The following is a 17,916-nucleotide window of genomic DNA, read 5'->3' as shown; positions in this document are numbered from 1 at the left end:
TTTTCTTTAGGCCATCCCAATCTGTGACTCCCCTACATTAGTGCTGTCTCCTAAACAAAATGTATGTTTAGGTATCGTTTCAAACATGTTCTATACAGTCAACCAGTTGCACAGATTGAGGCTTTAACCTTTGCTTTTATTAAATATCCCAGAAATGTCTGCTTGGAGACTTGATCTTACCTGCAGGGGTGTGTTGTATGGGCAGCCTACGGTTGCACCTTTGAGGTTCATCTGTTGCTCTTCAATATTCAAACTGCATTGAGCTTTTGTCTGAAAGGTGAAATACTGTGCTTTACGGCAAGGTGTGGAACGTTTCACATAGGCCTAGGTATCATAGGTATCCTGTATGAATAAGGAGTGGCCCATTGAAATTAAACCACTTCAAGCGTATAGGTGAAGCACAACACAGATCATTTTGCCTAACACAATCTGAAAATCACTTAGTCCAAGTAAAAAAAAAAAGCAATGTGAATTATAATCACTTACCATGATTTTGAACACAGGTTATCTAGACCATGGCACTGCAGGCGATGTCGGAAGCCAATATGTGAGGTCATATGTGTAGCCCAGGCAAATATATTCTGTCCTAGAAACATTTTAAACACCTCTGATTTAAGTTTAGTTTTACGTTAGGCAGGATTCAAAAAACCTGTTCAAGGTTACTAGTGCAGGAACATTACATCAAATCATGTTTTTGAAAATAAAAAGGGTCCTTGAAAGTATATTTAAATTTCTGAGAAGTAATAGATTTAGTGCTGTTTGCGTAGATATGCATTTGAATTTAAATGTATTACAATATTTAATTAACCTACAGCATGACAAACATGAACACTTGTGGTCCACAAAATCTGGGGGCTTCACCTAACAAATCCTTGCATAAATGATATTAAGATACACATCAATGTTGTGTATCAAGGAAGTGTGTTCGCAAAGCATAAATACCACATTGATGTGAGTTTAAATCATTTTGGGATAATGTTTCAGTGCAAAGATCGCAAGACTGCAGGCCAAAATGTAGTGGGCAGAAATACAATTTCCTCAAACCATATACAGCAGACCATAGGTGCGGGATTTTCCTCGACACCTCGGGCAAAAGTTCCAATGTTAACATATACAGTACAGTATACTTCACTAAGTCAAGTGGGAATAATATGAATGTCACGCACACAACTTCCCAAAGTTGGGGCGTCGTGTGTATGTACTGTATGTGCATAACATTAAGCAACTTTCCGTATACTGTAAAAATGACAGAACTCCATCTCTGCGAAGCAGCACACACAGACAGACACACAGTGTCACAGATACACCCCATCGAGCAGGTGGAGGAAGGGGGAGTCAAGTGCAGCTTTCAGCAGGTGCTGCCCCGTGTGAGCGGAGTAGGACGAGATGAAAGCTCCCCCTCTCCCTGCATCTCTCTCTCTCTTCCCTCCTCTCCCCCCCACCCCAACCCCCGATCCCCCTCTTCCCTGTGAGTGCGGTGAGGTAGATTTGTAGTGACAGCAGCGGGTGCATTCGCCAGTCACACCCCATAAAAGGCTCCGTCTGATCAAAGCTCTGCCGAGGCAGGGAGGCGCCCGCTATGCCGGTGTGTGTCTGCGTGTCTCCGTGTCTCACAGGGTTGAGGCGGTTTGAAGCTTTAAAACAAGAAAAAAAAACACTTCTCTCCCGCACCCGCTATTTACATTTGAGCTCCGTTTTGCCTTGCCAGTAAAACATTGGTTTTATTCCCCCTGCCTGTAAGCCTGTGTGACAACCACTGCATTCATCAACTCCACCTCACACACATGTAGTGTCAACGATGTAAGGAGAAGAATTAAATCTTTAAATACATTTAAACGGAATTGTCTGAAGTTATGTTAACAAGCCCCGACCTGTGAGAAATGTGTGTGTGCATACAGTATGTATGAGCAAGAACAGTGTCTGTGTTTACTAGCTAGAGTATGTGTGTGCGTGATTGTCTATGCAGGCGCTGAGGAGACCGGAATCCCCTGTGAACACTAAGGAGATCATACACGCACCAAAGTTGCCTGCGGTTGTGAAACAATGTGTTGATACATATTTATCCACCCAGAGTGGAAAAATGTAGTCAGTGTGAAAGTTGGACTGGCGGCTAGAACAACATTTTTTAATCTAACGTCAAACCCGTCATCATATTCTGGTGATCATATTCATGATCTGGTGTAGAGGGAAAAAAGGAGGATGCCGGTCAAAGAAGTATATACTGTAGAGCACATAGTAAGGGTTTGTAGCTAAGATCAGTAGTGAATATCATGTATTTAATGAGAATGAGGAGATATTCCGTCCTGAATAAGTTGTAATCATACAGTATTCACAGAATAAAATACTGTGAAAAGTAACAAATGAGTGTCTGTTTAGTTACCATCTGACCATTTAATTCCATGAGTTTGTAAGAAAAAGACATTTTACATTTTTATAAACAATGCTATTATTATTAGCAGCTCCTCTTGAATGCTTACACCTCTCTATGTTACATTGCGGACCTCAGGAGTGCTGACTAGCGCCTGCCAAAGACGGTACTGCAACGCTGCACCCCAAAGTTAAACAAAACCAAGGCAACTGAACATACCAGGACAATCCCTATAAACAACAGGCACTCAGTATTGGAACATTTACATACAGCCCTTCACAAACACAGGCCTGATTTATACTTGGTTGCGAGCAGGTGTCAATGCACCAAAAATAGCACATCTACAAGCTCTCAACGTGTCCGTGACGCGTTGAGAGCTTGTAGATGAGTTATTTTCTGTGTGTGACGCGATGCAACGAAACGGGTATAAGTCAGGGAATACAGCTTAATTCCCCAATCAAGGCAAAGTGGTGGCGGTATGGTATGTACAGCCTCCGTAGCTCTACTGATGCGTGTGGAGTTGTTGCGATGGAGCCACATAACGCGTTAGACATGTTGTTCTCAGTGCTTTACTGGGGGTAGGCCTCGATCACCATGGCATGACCCTGGAACAGCCAAACAATAAACAATCAATGTATACATACATCAATATTGTGATGATAATATCATATTGGGATGCAAATATACATTTTCTTTTTTCAAACCTTTTCGAAAATAGCGTCAATAGCCGATCTACAAGATCACAGCGCTTTGCCATGCAACGCGTTATGAGTTTGTAGATCAGCTATTTCCACTAGTTTAAAAAAAAAAAGAGAAAGAAGACAGATTTCATTGTGTGAACTGCCTAATCATATTACAAAATAACATTTGCCAATGCAATCTATGACACGATGTGAATTTAAAAAAAAGAAAAACATTCTCTCATCGTCTCATCGTCTTTTCCAAATACATGTCCCCTACACCCAGGGGTCCTTGAGTGGGTTCCAGGGGGTACCCAGATAAATGTTGGATAGTTAGTAACCAAATGGACCCTTATGTTGCTGTAACTCTGAGAGTGTACAAATGGAACCAAATGGACCCTTACGGGTCCATTTGGTTCCATTTGTACACTCTCAGAGTTATGGTGGTCCGTGGTCTAATGCAGGGGAAGTGGGGTCCGGGGACCCCCAGGGCCCTACATACATCAGCTATTTTCCAAAAATCTTGATATTCTTTGAAAATGTTTGAATATTTTTTTACATTTTTAACACCACATCTGGAGCTCTTTTCAGATAGGGGTCCGCGACCAAATCCGCATTCATTTAGGGGGGTACTCGACCTGAAAAAGTTTGAGAACCACTGCCCTACACTACAGTTTCTCTCTTTGTGTGTAGCACTGTGCAAGTCCTCCTCACCTGTCCTCCTGCTGCGCATGCTGCCACCAGTCCGTACTGTCCCCCTTCCTTCTGCAGACGGTGTGCTACGGTTGTGACCAGCCGGCAGCCTGTGGCTCCAAACGGGTGACCCAGGGACAGGGAGCCACCCCACAGGTTGAACTTCTCCATCGGTGGCGTACCAACCTGCACAAACAAGGCCAAATTTAACATCCGACTCTTCGACAAGGAAGAGATCTTGAGCAGGGAAACTGTGCGCGTGTTTTCCCCATAAACTGCGAGTAAATGAAGTACATGTGTCAGGGTTCACGCTTACTCTGCTTACTCTGTACTTGAAAAAAAAATTGTCAAATTGACTTGTGTTGTGTATTAGAAGCGAGGAGAATGTGTGGAAAAATAAGCTAAAAAAAATACAATAAATCAAGTCTCATGCACATTCAAACCTATTACAGTATACATCTCAAATCTTTAAGTCTCAATCTTTGGTCACACGTTTTCTTTTATAAAAATATATCTGACAGTGAGCTTTGTTTCTCCAAATATTACTGTTCATTGTGCCAAGTGAAAAAAGAAAAATAAATCACTTGAAAACTATATTTCCGCCCATTTTTGGCATTTCACTGAGCTTATTCGAGCCTTAACCCTTATGCCCAGAGGCAAGGCAAAATCCGTGCACATATGGAAATGGAGAACATGAGCCACCGGCTGGTAGCTCACTGCAGCAACACGCTCATCAAATACCTCCTGAAATCGGATCAGTTGTATGCCACACCTTAAATGTAAATCGTACAAAAGTTTACATCATTATCAGGGAGAATTAATCGCAAGAAAGGGAGGGAATGTCTCATTAGGGTGACATGGATGCTGCAAATCTGGTAAGAAAAGGACATGTGAAATAGACTAGGTGGTGATCATGCAGGTGGGGCCTTCTCTACTAAACAATGTTGAGAAAGGCAAGAGAAAAAGCCTTAAGTCTTGGAGACATGGAGTATAAATCACACAGGTGCTACTCTCACCTGAGGGCTTCTGTGAAGTGTAAAAGTAGGAATACATTTCAGGTATACACTTGGACTTGTGTTGTAAGTATAACGCCTCTAAGTTGTACCCGTAAGTGTAACCAATTATAATACAGTCCAACTGGAATGCATTAAAGTTCTCTGTTGTATATATCACAATAACACACTACTACACTATGCCCGAGATGTTTGGTTCAAAATTGTGGATGGCTGTTGTTGCCAATGGCTGGGACAACTATATTATGAAAGCAATAGTACACACAAGGCCGTGATATATATTATACCATAGTTAACTCCAATATGTGCCAAACACACACATACAGTAACACCTATAATTGTAGACCTGCAACCTTGAAAGTATTTGTTTCCACATTAATAGTATACAGTACATAAACTCACCAACTTCTCACTCTCTCTCGCAGTGTGTAGTCTATTTAACCCACACCTCCTCTTCAGTTGACCCTGACTTACATTTTGTTATTTGCCGGTGTCTCGTACCAAAACTATAGACCTCCAAGCTCACCACATTGCAACGTGAAGCACTGTGTGCTTCACTTCCAGCCAAGTATAAATCCGACATAACCTGCTGATTGACCCAATCATCAATAATGCATCACCAAGGGTTTCCCGCATTTTCTTCCTTTTGGCCTTTATCACAGAGACAATAGCCATTGTGTGTAACATCGAGGCGTTTTAAAATGTCATTATGCCATTTGTTATCAAGTCACATTGGTAGCAGCACCAGTCAACTCACCAGCTGTTCCCCAAATATAGCCCCCCAAATAAAGCGGTGTCTGAGCCACCGAGTGGAAGCTTCAAGCTGCCCTTACTTTTGATTTCCTGCCCATGTACGTCTGAGCGAACCAGTCCGAATCCATGGCTTTCAAATTAGCCATGATCTGCCCCTGGAAAAGAAACAAACGGACAATCGATCAATAACACACACACACACGGAAACACATTGATTTCTTACAGCTCAGTCAGAACCACTAAGTGCAGGTTGTGGAGTGGAGCCAGTCAAATCTCACTCGCTACCTCCTCAAACATGGATGGCTATGAATAAAGCAGGCCACAATGGCATTGAGCCAGAGACAGACACGGGATCAATAGATACAGTATTACTTCAATTATGAAAAACTGCATGTCTATAAATCATTATCTCAGAGATCGATGTAATATTAACCCATTCAATCCGGGAACGCATCTGTGTCACTCTTGGATTTTGTTTGAGCTATTCAAAAATTGCAGATCTACAAGCACATAGATCTGTTTTTGAATATATATAGCGAACATTTGCAACTCAAATCTTTGCTTCTGGAGCAAAACTATTTTACAAATGTTTGCTTTCAAAATATATTCAAAGATTTATACAAATTTTCACGATTTTTCACACTTCTACAAGCTCATAGCGGCACTCGGTGCCGCACTATGAGCTTGTAGATCTGCTATTTTTGAATAGCCAAAGTGTAAAATAATCTAAAATGACACAGTAGCCTATGCGTTCCCGGATTGAATGGGTTAAACACATTCTATCTCCCAGACACCAATCTGCTGACTTACTGCGAACGCCTCATGGAACTCAAACACATCGATGTCGTCCATGGTCAGCCCGGCACGGTCCAGAGCCTTGGGTGTGCCGTACGTTGGCCTGAAGCAGTCAAACAGAACAGCATATGAGATACAGTCACAACTAAAGGGTGAAATATATATATATTCCTTCGGTCTGCTTACTCACTGATCACCAAGTCCTAATCTTGAATTTATGTGATGTTTATGTCCATTTATCTATTAACATTAATAGATTTTATTTTCCCCCTGATAAGAATGTGAAAATATGCTTTCTGACACTTTTTTTTTACGCCATATTAAATCAATCACTACTCTACTCTCTATTGTCAATGTCAGGCAGAAATCTTGTATCTCCATATTTTACCTTTTTATGATCTTTTCATGAATCAATGCCCCGTTTTATACTTCATTGTATGACATGGTCACGCAAAAGTAGTGAAAATAGCCTATTTACAAGCTCACAACTCATAGCGATGCGATGTAAGTCTGTCTGTGGGTTTTATCATTTTTTAAACAATGAAAAGCATCAACAAGACATGTGACCCATTTAACACAGGTTCTTTTTTCCATTTCCTGAAACGTAACAGCTGTGGAGAGACTCACCCCAGTAGCAGCTGGTCTTTGGGGTCCTGGGACACGTATACAAAGTCTCTGTGGGGCCAAAACAGAGAAACTATCAACAAATCTATGAAGCAATTACTTTAGCTTATTTGTTTATTTGGCAGGGACGATGCACATTCATATTACATACACAAGGTTAGGTGTAAATATGACAGATATAGCTAGATTTACCAAATGACACTCTGAGTTAAAGACCTGTAAGGTCTGTTTGGAACCCCCTCATTGAATCTTTGAGCTCCACTGTTTTAGCCTAATAAATGCATGCTTCGTGAAAAAGTGTTTGTTGACATGTCGCTCGACAGAAATGCCACTTTCTCAACTGAAGAAGTGTCAACGGCATTTTTGTTGAGCAAGATGCACCACACTTTTTCACTCAAGCATAAATTAGGCTCAATTCACCACAAAGGTTATGTATAGTGCAGTATATATACAAAGTTGCAAGGATTCATAGTGTACTATCAGTACTACCCAGCTAGGGTAGCCCATGCTACAAATGTGTGCACTTTTCATACTGGATGTTGCTTTGGATGCAAAGGTAAAAGTTACCTGAGGTAGGCTTTAGGCTTGTAGCCCATGGCCAGTGCTTTCTCTTCAGACATGATGAGAACAGCTGAGGCACCATCAGTCTAAAGGACACATGCACAGGTTTTTTGAGGTTAGAGAAAACTAGCGTTCTACACCACAGTTCCTAATACTGTGGTCTCCAACTTACTCTGGATTAGAATGTCATCTTGACCACATCCTATATACTTTGTTAACCCGGGATCCCCCATGGGTCTATACTTGCTCCCCTCCTTTTTTCCCACTACACCAATGTCTTTGCTGAAAAAAGCCAATATATACAGAAGGATATTTAATTTTAATGTCCTGTGGGAACTTATGAATGCCGGTGCATTTCAATATCACGTCACCCTACCTAGTCAGAACGCATGCATTGTTATCCTGTCATGTGAGTATGAATGCCAAGTGTCACTTTACAGGTACAGAGTTAACTCTCAGCTAGATTAAAGTTAAACTAGCCGGTTTGCCAGCCTACAGATGGGTATTTATCGTTTCTGTTCATTCCATACACATATTTTATCATTCCCAAATGCCTAGTCTTGCATGCTTTATAGACACCTATCGTGTGAGTATTAAGTACTGTACCGGTAACATTAATCTCTCGGGGGAACAGACGAACAGTCACATGATAGTTAGTCTGGGAGGCATTGCCTCGGAGTTTGGACGGCGGGGGCGCGGCCACTGCGTTGTGATTCAAATCAACAGCCAATGAAGAAAAGGGGGCGGGATCCACATGCAGTGGGTGTTGCATCTAAATAGGATCGACGGGAAGCAATTTCCCCTTGAGAAATTTCGGCCGCCATTGTTGTGTACTGCTGTTTGCCTCTCGTCGGACTTTTTAGACGAGTTGCACAGCTCTCAGACCGGTAAGAGGCGTGTCCGCTCAGATTCAGAGCGTAAATAACATCCCGCCCACAAATCCCAGGGCTCTGGCCCAGAAGTTCCTCGCCGAGCCAGCGAAAACTTCTGGGAACTCAGATTACATGATAGTAAGGAGGACGATGTGTGAATGTTAATTCTTTACCCGGCAATACTGGTATTCCAGCAGAAACACAGCTACAGCGAGTGTTCCATGCGCAGGACAAGGCATTAACTTATTTTTTTAACCGGATACAGTGGCTAGTGTGCCAAGAAGTTCACCAGAGGCAATTGTAGGAAACAGCACCGACTTAAGCCAGTATTGTTACCTGCCTGGGGAGTGGAACCGACAGACTAACCACAAATAATATTTTACCAGAATCTGCCTGGTGGCTGGCTAGAATTTCAATCCCTGACACTGGAGGCAAGCATGTGTGGCTGGGTGTTTGTACGTGGGTGCATTCTCATAGGGTTGACATACATTATGTATTGCTGTTCCTGCCTTTGTGCACTCTGGGGACGAATATGCAGTGGTGACAATGTTGCGTAGTTAAGTGTGTGTGTGTGTGTGTGTGTGTGTGTGTGTGTGTGTGTGTGTGTGTGTGTGTGTGTGTGTGTGTGTGTGTGTGTGTGTGTGTGTGTGTGTGTGTGTGTGTGTGTGTGTGTGTGTGTGTGTGTGTGTGTGTGTGTGTGTACACACCAGGAAGGAGGAGTTGGCGGCGGTCACTGTTCCATGGGGTTTGACGAAGGCTGGCTTCAGCTTGGCCATCTGCTCCATGGAGGACGGGCGGATGCCGTTATCCTTCGAGACGATGTCTCGGCCTGAGCAGGAGAAAAACGCTCATCATTAAAACAGCAAATAGACTAACACTGAACCACAGACAAACCTGGCTTGTGGACAAACAAGGATCATGTCTGATTTATACTTTGGCGTGCATCGTGACATGCACTGAATATAGCTGATGAGTGATCTACAAGCTTAGCTCACAACACGTCACGCTTTCGATGTGTGACACTGGCATGCAACTAAATATGAATGAGACCTAAAAGGCTGCTGGGTGAAAATAATTCTCCTCATTAATCAGATGTATGTGGCCCAGTAAGAAACCCAGTTTATTCTGTTTAGAAGGTGGTAATGTTTACATACAGTATAAAAGTAAACCAAACATCCCACAACAAATTAAGTAACGTCGACTATAAACATGTTTGTGGACCGTGACTACGTCTTCCTACGAGTGGCTATAATGAGGGTTGTGATGTGTTTATGCATGTGCCTTCGGGATGGGTGCAGATAAGCGATTACCATGTACATGAAAATAGTTCATTATCCCTTTAGGACAGATCCAAAAATAACAAATAAACAATAGTGTATATGTGTATAATATACTATATGGCTATTAATATATATTAAAAGCTTAGTTCTAAAATGATAGCTGATTAAGAAACAACTAGGAAACCACAGGACAGAGGAAAACATTTTCATTTTATTTGCATGCCATGTGTATATTGTCCATATGACAGATAACCACCAAGTGTACACAAAAACAACGCCCAAAAGGCCAACCCTATGTGCCTTCCTTTAAGCATTTAATGGAGAAGGTGTATGCATTCCTATAAATCAACCATGTCCAGTTTACATCATCATCATCTCTACTAGGATTACCTGGCACCTTGAAGGAGATCACGTCCTCCAGTAAGCCGGCGTCCTGTGCTTTCTTGGCATTGGCATGTGATCGAATGGAAAACTCGTCCTGCTCCAACCGTGTCACCCCAAAGGCAGCAGCCAGACGGTCAGCACTGTGGCCCATGGTCTCCGCCGTGGAGAATTCAGCCACAGCAGGCAGCTACACACATAATCATTTATTATGTATCGTTTTTTCATCATTTATTATTACTTACTTACTGTGGTCCACCATTTACTGTTAACACTTGACTGATCTTGGGCCACGAGCAAAATATCATACCCCAAAATATCATTCTCAAAAACAGGCCAGTATTTGCATCCCATTTGTACTGGAAAATACTAATAAGCATTGCTGCGATGTAAGATGTTATTTATAGTTTATAGCAGAGGGGAAAGAAATATCATATTGAACATCCTGTTGAAGATATTGTAGAAGTCAAGTTCTGACTCTTATAAGACTGACTTCTCATACTCATACACGTGGGCCCTCATTTATCAAAGTTGCGCATACCAAATAATGGGCATACACCGCAATAGTCAGGACTTATCATTCTATCCTAACTTTGACTTGAGCGTACGGCCCGCTCAGATCTCACGTCTGGTCTGAGGGCGCGTAGGATTTGTCTACACCAGTTTGTTCCATCGTAGACCTGCAAAGCAGCATTGTCTGACAGGCATCTAAACATGTATTCACTCCAAAAATGTATAGCTATATAAATAATAAATGTGTAAAAAAAGGCATACATCAACGGCGAAATTAAAAACAATATAACATATTTACAATGTTACAAGTTAGATTCTTAATCATTCAGCCATTTAAACCGTGCTTTAATGGCTCTGTTAAGACATACAGTATGAGCATATACATGCGAGAGGATTTTGAGGACAGCTCTGCTGGAATATTCTCATGGAGAGGCCTGCCCACTGCAAGTGATCTTCAATGTAGCTTTTGGCCAAGGCACTGCAGTGGGAGGTCGAAAGTTAACCAGCCCACCACACACCAGCTTGCATCCATTAATGTTTACGCATTCATCAATCACTCCATAAACATTCAAAGTATGATGAATCTCCCATTCATCTCCCATAATGTGGCGTGACGGCCAAGGACCATGGGAGGACACAGGACTCCTTTATTTTGCAAAACAGCAGAGTGTGCGTGTCTCAGTGGCACTGCTCGGGGTTATATCAAAACCCAAACTTATTAATCATGACGATGTGATTGGTGTCATTCAACAACGTAATCTACAACAAATCTTTCTATTTTTTCTCTTCCCCAGACAACATTCTTATGACACCTTATAGTTGACAGGACTTGTGATGTTTCGAATGCGGTCGTATTTTAGTTTTATTTGTGTTAAATTGTCTTTATTGGATGTGTCTGTCAGGTATCGGGTCTTTGCCCCGTGTATGCAAATAGCATGTGCCATTCCCCACATATGATAGGCGTGTGTGCTGTGTAGCTGTGTGTGAATCCACAGAGATGATTGGTGGGGTAACTTCACATGTATTCCGCTGCTTCATGTTGAAAAACAGGTGGCGCGAGTCTCCGCCACATTTATCAACAGAGGACAAATATTACGCTGTGATTGACAGGGCACACCTGCTTGATAAATCTCACTTGGACGTGGGCGTAAGCCAATTCCTGGGCTCGAATTTAAGCTGGTTTGTACGCTCCATAAATAATTGAGCGTTTGTGCACGAGTTACCTCTGGTGCAAGATGTGCCATGCGGATGCTACCAATCAGGGCCAGTCTCTGGCCCATGGTCTTGGCCTTGTTGAGGGACAGCATGGTCTTCCTCATCTTGCGGCTGTGGCGGATGGGAACGTCAGACATGAACTCCACACCACCTGCTACTACGGCATCACACTGGCCTGCTGCGATCAAACCAACAGCTACACAGACGGAAGGGAGGTACAATTACAAACCAATTATACAGATGTAAATTATACATAGTTCACCAAATGAACTTTCGTGCCAAAAACTTGCCGAATATAGCAGATCTACAAGTTCACGTGTTGTGAGTTTGTAGATTGGCTATTTTAAAAAAGGGAAGAGATTTGGTGTAGAGGGAAAAAAGTAGGATGCCTACTATGGACCCCTGAGAGACACCGGTCAACAAAGAATATGGGATTTAAGTGATTAATTAATGCATTAGTTGTGTCTGTGTTAATTTGATCAAAGTTAAGCTAAACCAATAGACATTGGACACACACACACCTGAGGTCATGGCCTGGTTGGAAGAGATACAGGCCATTGTGACGGTGTGAGCTGGGATCTTATCAGAGAAGCCTGCACCCAGTGCTGCCTGCAACACACAAAAACATCATTACCATCGTCATCATCGCCCCAAAAGAAAGGACAACTATCTTTCAATAAAAGTGACAACACCTCTAAACCTGGATTCGGGAGTCGACAGTTTCCAACCCCTGACCACAACGTTAACCGTGCAGATACAAGCAGGCAGAGCGAGTCTCCGTGAGCTCTATGTTGCTAGGAGGTGTATTGCTAAAATGCAAGCCATGTTTAAATGTTTAAACGCACGAGAAGCACCAAAAACCTTGGGCACCTTTCTACGAGCCTTATTCTTTATGTAGGACTAATACAGACGTGTTACAATGGGGTAAGATGAGACTGCAGCAATAAGGTTCTACTTCATTTTATAATATCTTAAGTGGTGTGTCACTGACAGAAGAAGTGTTGCTACAGTATGTCAGATAAAACAGGTTGGAAGACAAACACTGCGGCAATATTTGCTCCTCCTGCTACGTCCCACCGCCAATTCCACATTCCTCAGTGCAGGACTGCCACATGCTTACACGGAACATGAATGAGAGGCCCCTCCGAAATTGCGTGGCTCTGCCTATATTATGTAGCTGCTCTGTAAGAGGTTAGGACCAGTCTATGGTGTTTGTGTGTGTAGTGTACTGTACCTCTCTTGCTACGTTGCTGGTTTTTACTTCCTGGATGACCGTTCCATAGATGATGTAATCTACAGCGTCTTTAGGGAGACCAGTCTTATGTAGTAGACCCCTAAAGACCCAAATGCAAAGCAAGTTGGCACACAGATAGCAGGTTGGCACACAGATTGCAAGTTCTGTACCTCATGATTCAAACTTGAGTATCAAGCACTGAGAATGTGAAGAATGCTGACAGCCAACACAACATGCATTCTTTGGGCTATTACATGGTAGTTGATTGTAGAATAGGGTTTACACAACACAAGCAGGCTTGTGACAGGAATAACATTGGGTAAAATCACCACACACTTCTTTAACAGCTTTCATGACTCTGCCCTTGTGCAAGGCACTAGAACCGCTGCTGCTTCAGTGGAACTGTTCAGTGTCCAACAGTAGTGTACAACATTGATGCTGTCATACAGTAGGTTTTCACTATATGACATAACCAGCGTTTATTGAAATAACCTTGACCCATTTGTATGCTCATGTGACATGTCCCCACAAATGACACAGGAGCACGAACAATACTAAAGATAAGCATGCGCACGTGCAGACACACAGACACACACACTTACTGTAGAGCAGCTCTGGCCAAGTCGTGGGGCATCAGGTCAGCATACCTGTCAACACAAAACATAAACTCAAACCATCATATTTTAGAAACAGAACAATTTGGCAACATCAATTTTTCAGTTTCAGTGAGAGCTTTCAATATTTTTTAAACCCAAACAGACATACAATATTATCTGTGAAAGTGGCATCATCAGTCTGCTGTTAATGTAGAATTATTGGAAATTATAGAACAAACCACTTCTAAATGATGACGTTTTAGTAATATTGTTCCTGCTGTTCTACCTACTGCCAACCAGGTGAAGAAATCACAGATTGAGGCTTTAACCTTTGCTTTTATATGAAATACCTGAGACTATTAAGATTTATGGAAGATGCTTCTGAACAAAATTGCTAGTTTGACCACTTCAAATGCTCCAATGTTAAAATAATAACCAAAAATAGCTATTTTCGCTGAGCAACACCCTTCCATAGAAGATAAGTTGGCTTCTATGGAATCCAAATGACTGAAATCAGTCGTGGCGACTGAGAACTTGACTCCATAGGAGCAGAGAAGGACATACGTGGTTCCAGACAGCAGGAATGGCGTGCGGACTCCTTCCACTAGAACTATGTTCTTCACCCCAGGCCGCTCCAGCGTCTTCTTGCTCTTGGTCTGAACTGGAGACAGTAAAATCCTCAATATTAATTTAACTCAGCGTAAGTATTGACCCAAATGGACACTACACTCTCAGAATTAGATTAACACTTGAGGAACTCGAAAGACCTGTAAGTTACAAAACTAAAACAGAATCCACATAAAAACAGTATTTATACATTTTATACTGTACATTTGCTGATAACTCACCCTGAGCCTGGAGCTGAGCTGTAGTACTGACTGAGCGAGCCGCTGTACACAAACACAGATAATGTCAACCTTCATCACATCAATAAACAAAATCACATACCGGTATTCAAACTTGAATCACTTTAGCACAACGCTGTTACTACACTGCCATACACGATCTATGAAAGGCAAGCTGAACACTGCTCATAGCTCATATGTACTTGAGATGCTGAGCACACCATTTTATTAAGCTGGTCAAGACAAAATATGGAGAAAGTACTAACCACAATATTAATAACAAAATCCCTCTAAGTGCCAGTAATGTACTGGATTAAAATTAGTAATTTAGAGTGTATATGAAATTCATAGTCAATTACTGAAACCAACTACCTACAACATCACTGTTTAATAAAGGTGGATTGAGGACTCACCGAACTGTGATGCCCAGGCAGGGCTCACTGGGCTGCTCCGAATCGACTTCAGCAGCATGGAAGCCATTGTATACTAGAATTAAATAATTGTCCATAATTATTAGTGTTCATTATGAGGGATTTACAGTATGACATCAAATAAACCTCAAAAAAAGTTTGTTTGACCATATCTGTCATTTTACTAGGAGCATTATATCTTATATCAGGGAAAGCCTGCCCATTTCCCTTTACAATCAGAATGATGTCCCATTTGTGTACTTTTTTTACCCCTTCTTTGCCCCAATTTAGTCGTTATGCCAATGGATTCCTCCCCACACACATTTGTGTGTTGTCACTGCTGTACTGACTCAGGAGCCCCCCCCCCCCCCCCCCCCCCCGCCCGGCTTCCCTTCCCGGAACACTGCCCAATTGTGTTCGTATAGACCAGGGGTAGGCAACCTTAGGCACGGGTGCCAACATTGGCACAGGGGAGGGCGATCACTGGCACACTGGCATAAGTGTGAAAGTTTTTTTCTTAAAATCAATTAAAAAAAAAGTTTAGTCAGTTAAATTTAGTCCACTCACATCTATATACAAATGACATCCTGCACATAATTCTACATTCATTTAAACTCCTAACTCTGACTGGGGAGGGATTCTGTTTCTGGAAATAGGTGGGTTATTGCTCTGAATCTAATGATCATTACAGTACATCCTGAAAAAAAACAATCAAAATCAGTTGGAATATTTAATTTTGATGTGGTGTCATAATTAAACTTAATGTTGATATGGCACACTGTCTATCAAGAAAATGAAAACATCAGAACAGCTGATTGTATGAGGGGTCAAGAGAAAGATCAACTCTTATGACAGTAAAATCCGCAGTTTCCAGGTTATGACCCAGATCGGTCATGTGTAATGTCACAGGTCAGAGAGAGAATGGGGGTCACTGCCATGATAAGATATCATAGAGCAGTGGTTTTCAAAGCAGGGTCCGAGGGCCCTAAGGGTTCGTTGAGGGAGGTTCAAAATGGAACTTCATAGGTCTGTAACTCTGAGAGTGTACAAATGGAACCTAAAGGACCCGAGCTATGGGGGTACGCGAAATATAACATAGTTTGAGAACCACTGTCATAGAGTGATGTAACATGACAGAGTATGCCAGCCTGTCAGGTCACCCAATCCCACCTCACCACTATGTCCTGCACTGATATGACCCTTCACCTAGATTCCCATGCTAGAGAATGACAAGGACAGGAGGACCGCAGCATCACGGGACCCAGACAGACAGACAGACAGACAGACAGACAGACAGACAGACACACAGACAGACACTGTCAGAGGACATTCTAGTTAAAGTTCTGTTCATGCAACACCATTAAAACCAGTATAAGTACTAGCTTGCTGTCTAAACACCAAGGTGGCTAGCGTTAGCTAAACAGCTAGCTGATCAGCTAATTAGCCAAACTTTCCCATTCTTCCGCACCGCCTAGTCTAGTGAATGAAGCGTGACATAAGCTCAAACCAGAGCAGAGAATTAATGTTGGAGAGATTCACTAGAGTTGTATTATAAATGCAAGAAAGACATCTTACCTGTAATGTTGCTTGTGTTTAAGTCTCTACACTCAGCGATGCTTCCCTGTCAAACAGATCCAGCTAAATGACTACAAAAATCGCTCGGGATGTAAAGGCCCCACCAACCTTATAGTAATCCTTAAATATGCCTGACAACAAAGTTGGACATACAAAATATCTATTCTGGCAGGACTTGAAATTATGTAGACACATTTACCATCTCTTATTGTTGTTAATGTTATTTTGATTGTATTTCATTCGAAATGAATTAAAGCAAACTATAAATAGAAAATATTCGTTACGGCGATACTACGGCTGTTCTTTTGGGGTCCATATAGCCCCGGTCGTCACACAATTCAATTCAATTCAAAGGGCTTTATTGGCATGAGAAAACATACGTTTACATTGCCAAAGCAAAAAGCACAATACAACAATACAGCAATACAATCAAAACAAAAAATGTACATTTGAAAGTCAGAATCTTCAATAGATCAATTTCTATGTACCAAGATCACTGGGTGCAGGTATAGTGCAGGAATATACACAATGATTAGTCTTTAGGGTGGTTGTGTTCCGTTCGATATCCTTCTCCTATCACAACAACTCACGAATCTTGCTGCTGTGTTTGCACATTGTTGTACTTCGCCCAGCAGATATGGGAGTTTTTTGTCGTTGGTCATGTTTTCAAAGTGTCTGTGTGTGGTTGTAATCTGTGGGAAGTATGTGTCTCTGATGTCTTGGTACAATGGACAGACGGTTAGGAAGTGTAGCTCGGTTTCCACTTCCTTTTGTGTGCAGTGGGTGCATAGTCTGTCTTCTCTCGGGATACAGGTCTGCCTGTGACGACCTTTCTCGATCGCAAGACTGTGCTCACTGAGTCTGTATCTAGTTAAGATTTTTCTTTGTTTTGGGTCGGTCACGGTGCTCAGGTATTCTGCCACTGTGTATTCTCTGTTTAGGGCCAGATAGCATTCTAGTTTACTCTGCTTTTGTGTTGCTTCTTTCCAATGTGTCAGGTAGTTTTCCTTTTGCTGTTTTATAATTTTGTTTGGTCCGATGGGTTTTCTATCTCGTGGCTCTGTTTGTGTTTGTGCCCGGAGTTCCATGGCCAGCTGGCTGAGGGGGCATCTCTCTAGAGTTTCGCTGTGTGTGAGTGCTTTGTTATGGAGTGCATTTAGGTCGCTTTCTTTTAGGTGGTTGTAGAACTTAAGTGCTCTCTTTTTTATTTTGATTATGAGTGGGTATCGTCCTAGTTCTGCCCTGCATGCATTATTTGGTGTTTTTCGCTGGGTACGGAGAATGGATTTGCAGAATTCTGTGTGTAGGGTCTCGGTTTGGTGTTTATCCCATTTTTCAAGGTCATGGTTTGCTAATGGTCCCCAGATCTCACAACCATAGAGGGAAATTGGTTCTATCACAGAGTCCAGTATTTTAAGCCAGGTTTTAATTGGGATGTCTATTTTGATGTTTCTTTTGATAGCATAGAATGCCCTTCTTGCCTTGTCTCTCAGGTCCTTTACAGCTTG

At 42.1% G+C, this 17,916-nt stretch overlaps 1 protein-coding gene across 1 annotated transcript; it reads right to left on the bottom strand.

Moving 5' to 3' along the window:
* Nucleotides 1–2,377: 2,377 nt before the first annotated feature.
* On the bottom strand, nucleotides 2,378–16,494 carry hadhb (hydroxyacyl-CoA dehydrogenase trifunctional multienzyme complex subunit beta). Its single transcript, XM_084082737.1, has 16 exons — nucleotides 16,409–16,494; nucleotides 14,837–14,909; nucleotides 14,427–14,468; nucleotides 14,143–14,239; nucleotides 13,585–13,629; nucleotides 12,983–13,082; nucleotides 12,270–12,357; nucleotides 11,757–11,944; nucleotides 10,030–10,210; nucleotides 9,067–9,188; nucleotides 7,494–7,573; nucleotides 6,930–6,977; nucleotides 6,318–6,405; nucleotides 5,588–5,662; nucleotides 3,763–3,927; nucleotides 2,378–2,973 (listed from the first exon to the last, which is right to left on the bottom strand). The coding sequence occupies exons 2-16, from the start codon at nucleotides 14,901–14,903 to the stop codon at nucleotides 2,938–2,940; spliced, it is 1,422 nt and encodes a 473-aa protein (XP_083938863.1). The 5' UTR covers nucleotides 14,904–14,909; nucleotides 16,409–16,494; the 3' UTR covers nucleotides 2,378–2,937.
* Nucleotides 16,495–17,916: the final 1,422 nt, after the last annotated feature.

The sequence above is a fragment of the Gymnoscopelus microlampas genome (genome assembly GCF_963454915.1).
Source record: "Gymnoscopelus microlampas genome assembly, chromosome: 16".
Classification (NCBI taxonomy): domain Eukaryota; kingdom Metazoa; phylum Chordata; class Actinopteri; order Myctophiformes; family Myctophidae; genus Gymnoscopelus; species Gymnoscopelus microlampas.
This window is presented reverse-complemented; position numbering and strand designations above follow the sequence as displayed.

Coding starts and splice junctions, on each gene's coding strand:
- hadhb (XM_084082737.1), bottom strand. CDS start 14,903: ATGGCTTCCATGCTGCTGAAGTCGATTCGGAGCAGCCCAGTGAGCCCT. Junction 10,211..11,756: donor TGGCACATCTTGCACCAGAG/GTAACTCGTGCA, acceptor TTATGTGTGTAG/CTGCCTGCTGTGGCTGAATT. Junction 3,928..5,587: donor ACATGGGCAGGAAATCAAAA/GTAAGGGCAGCT, acceptor TTGTTTGTGCAG/GTTGGTACGCCACCGATGGA.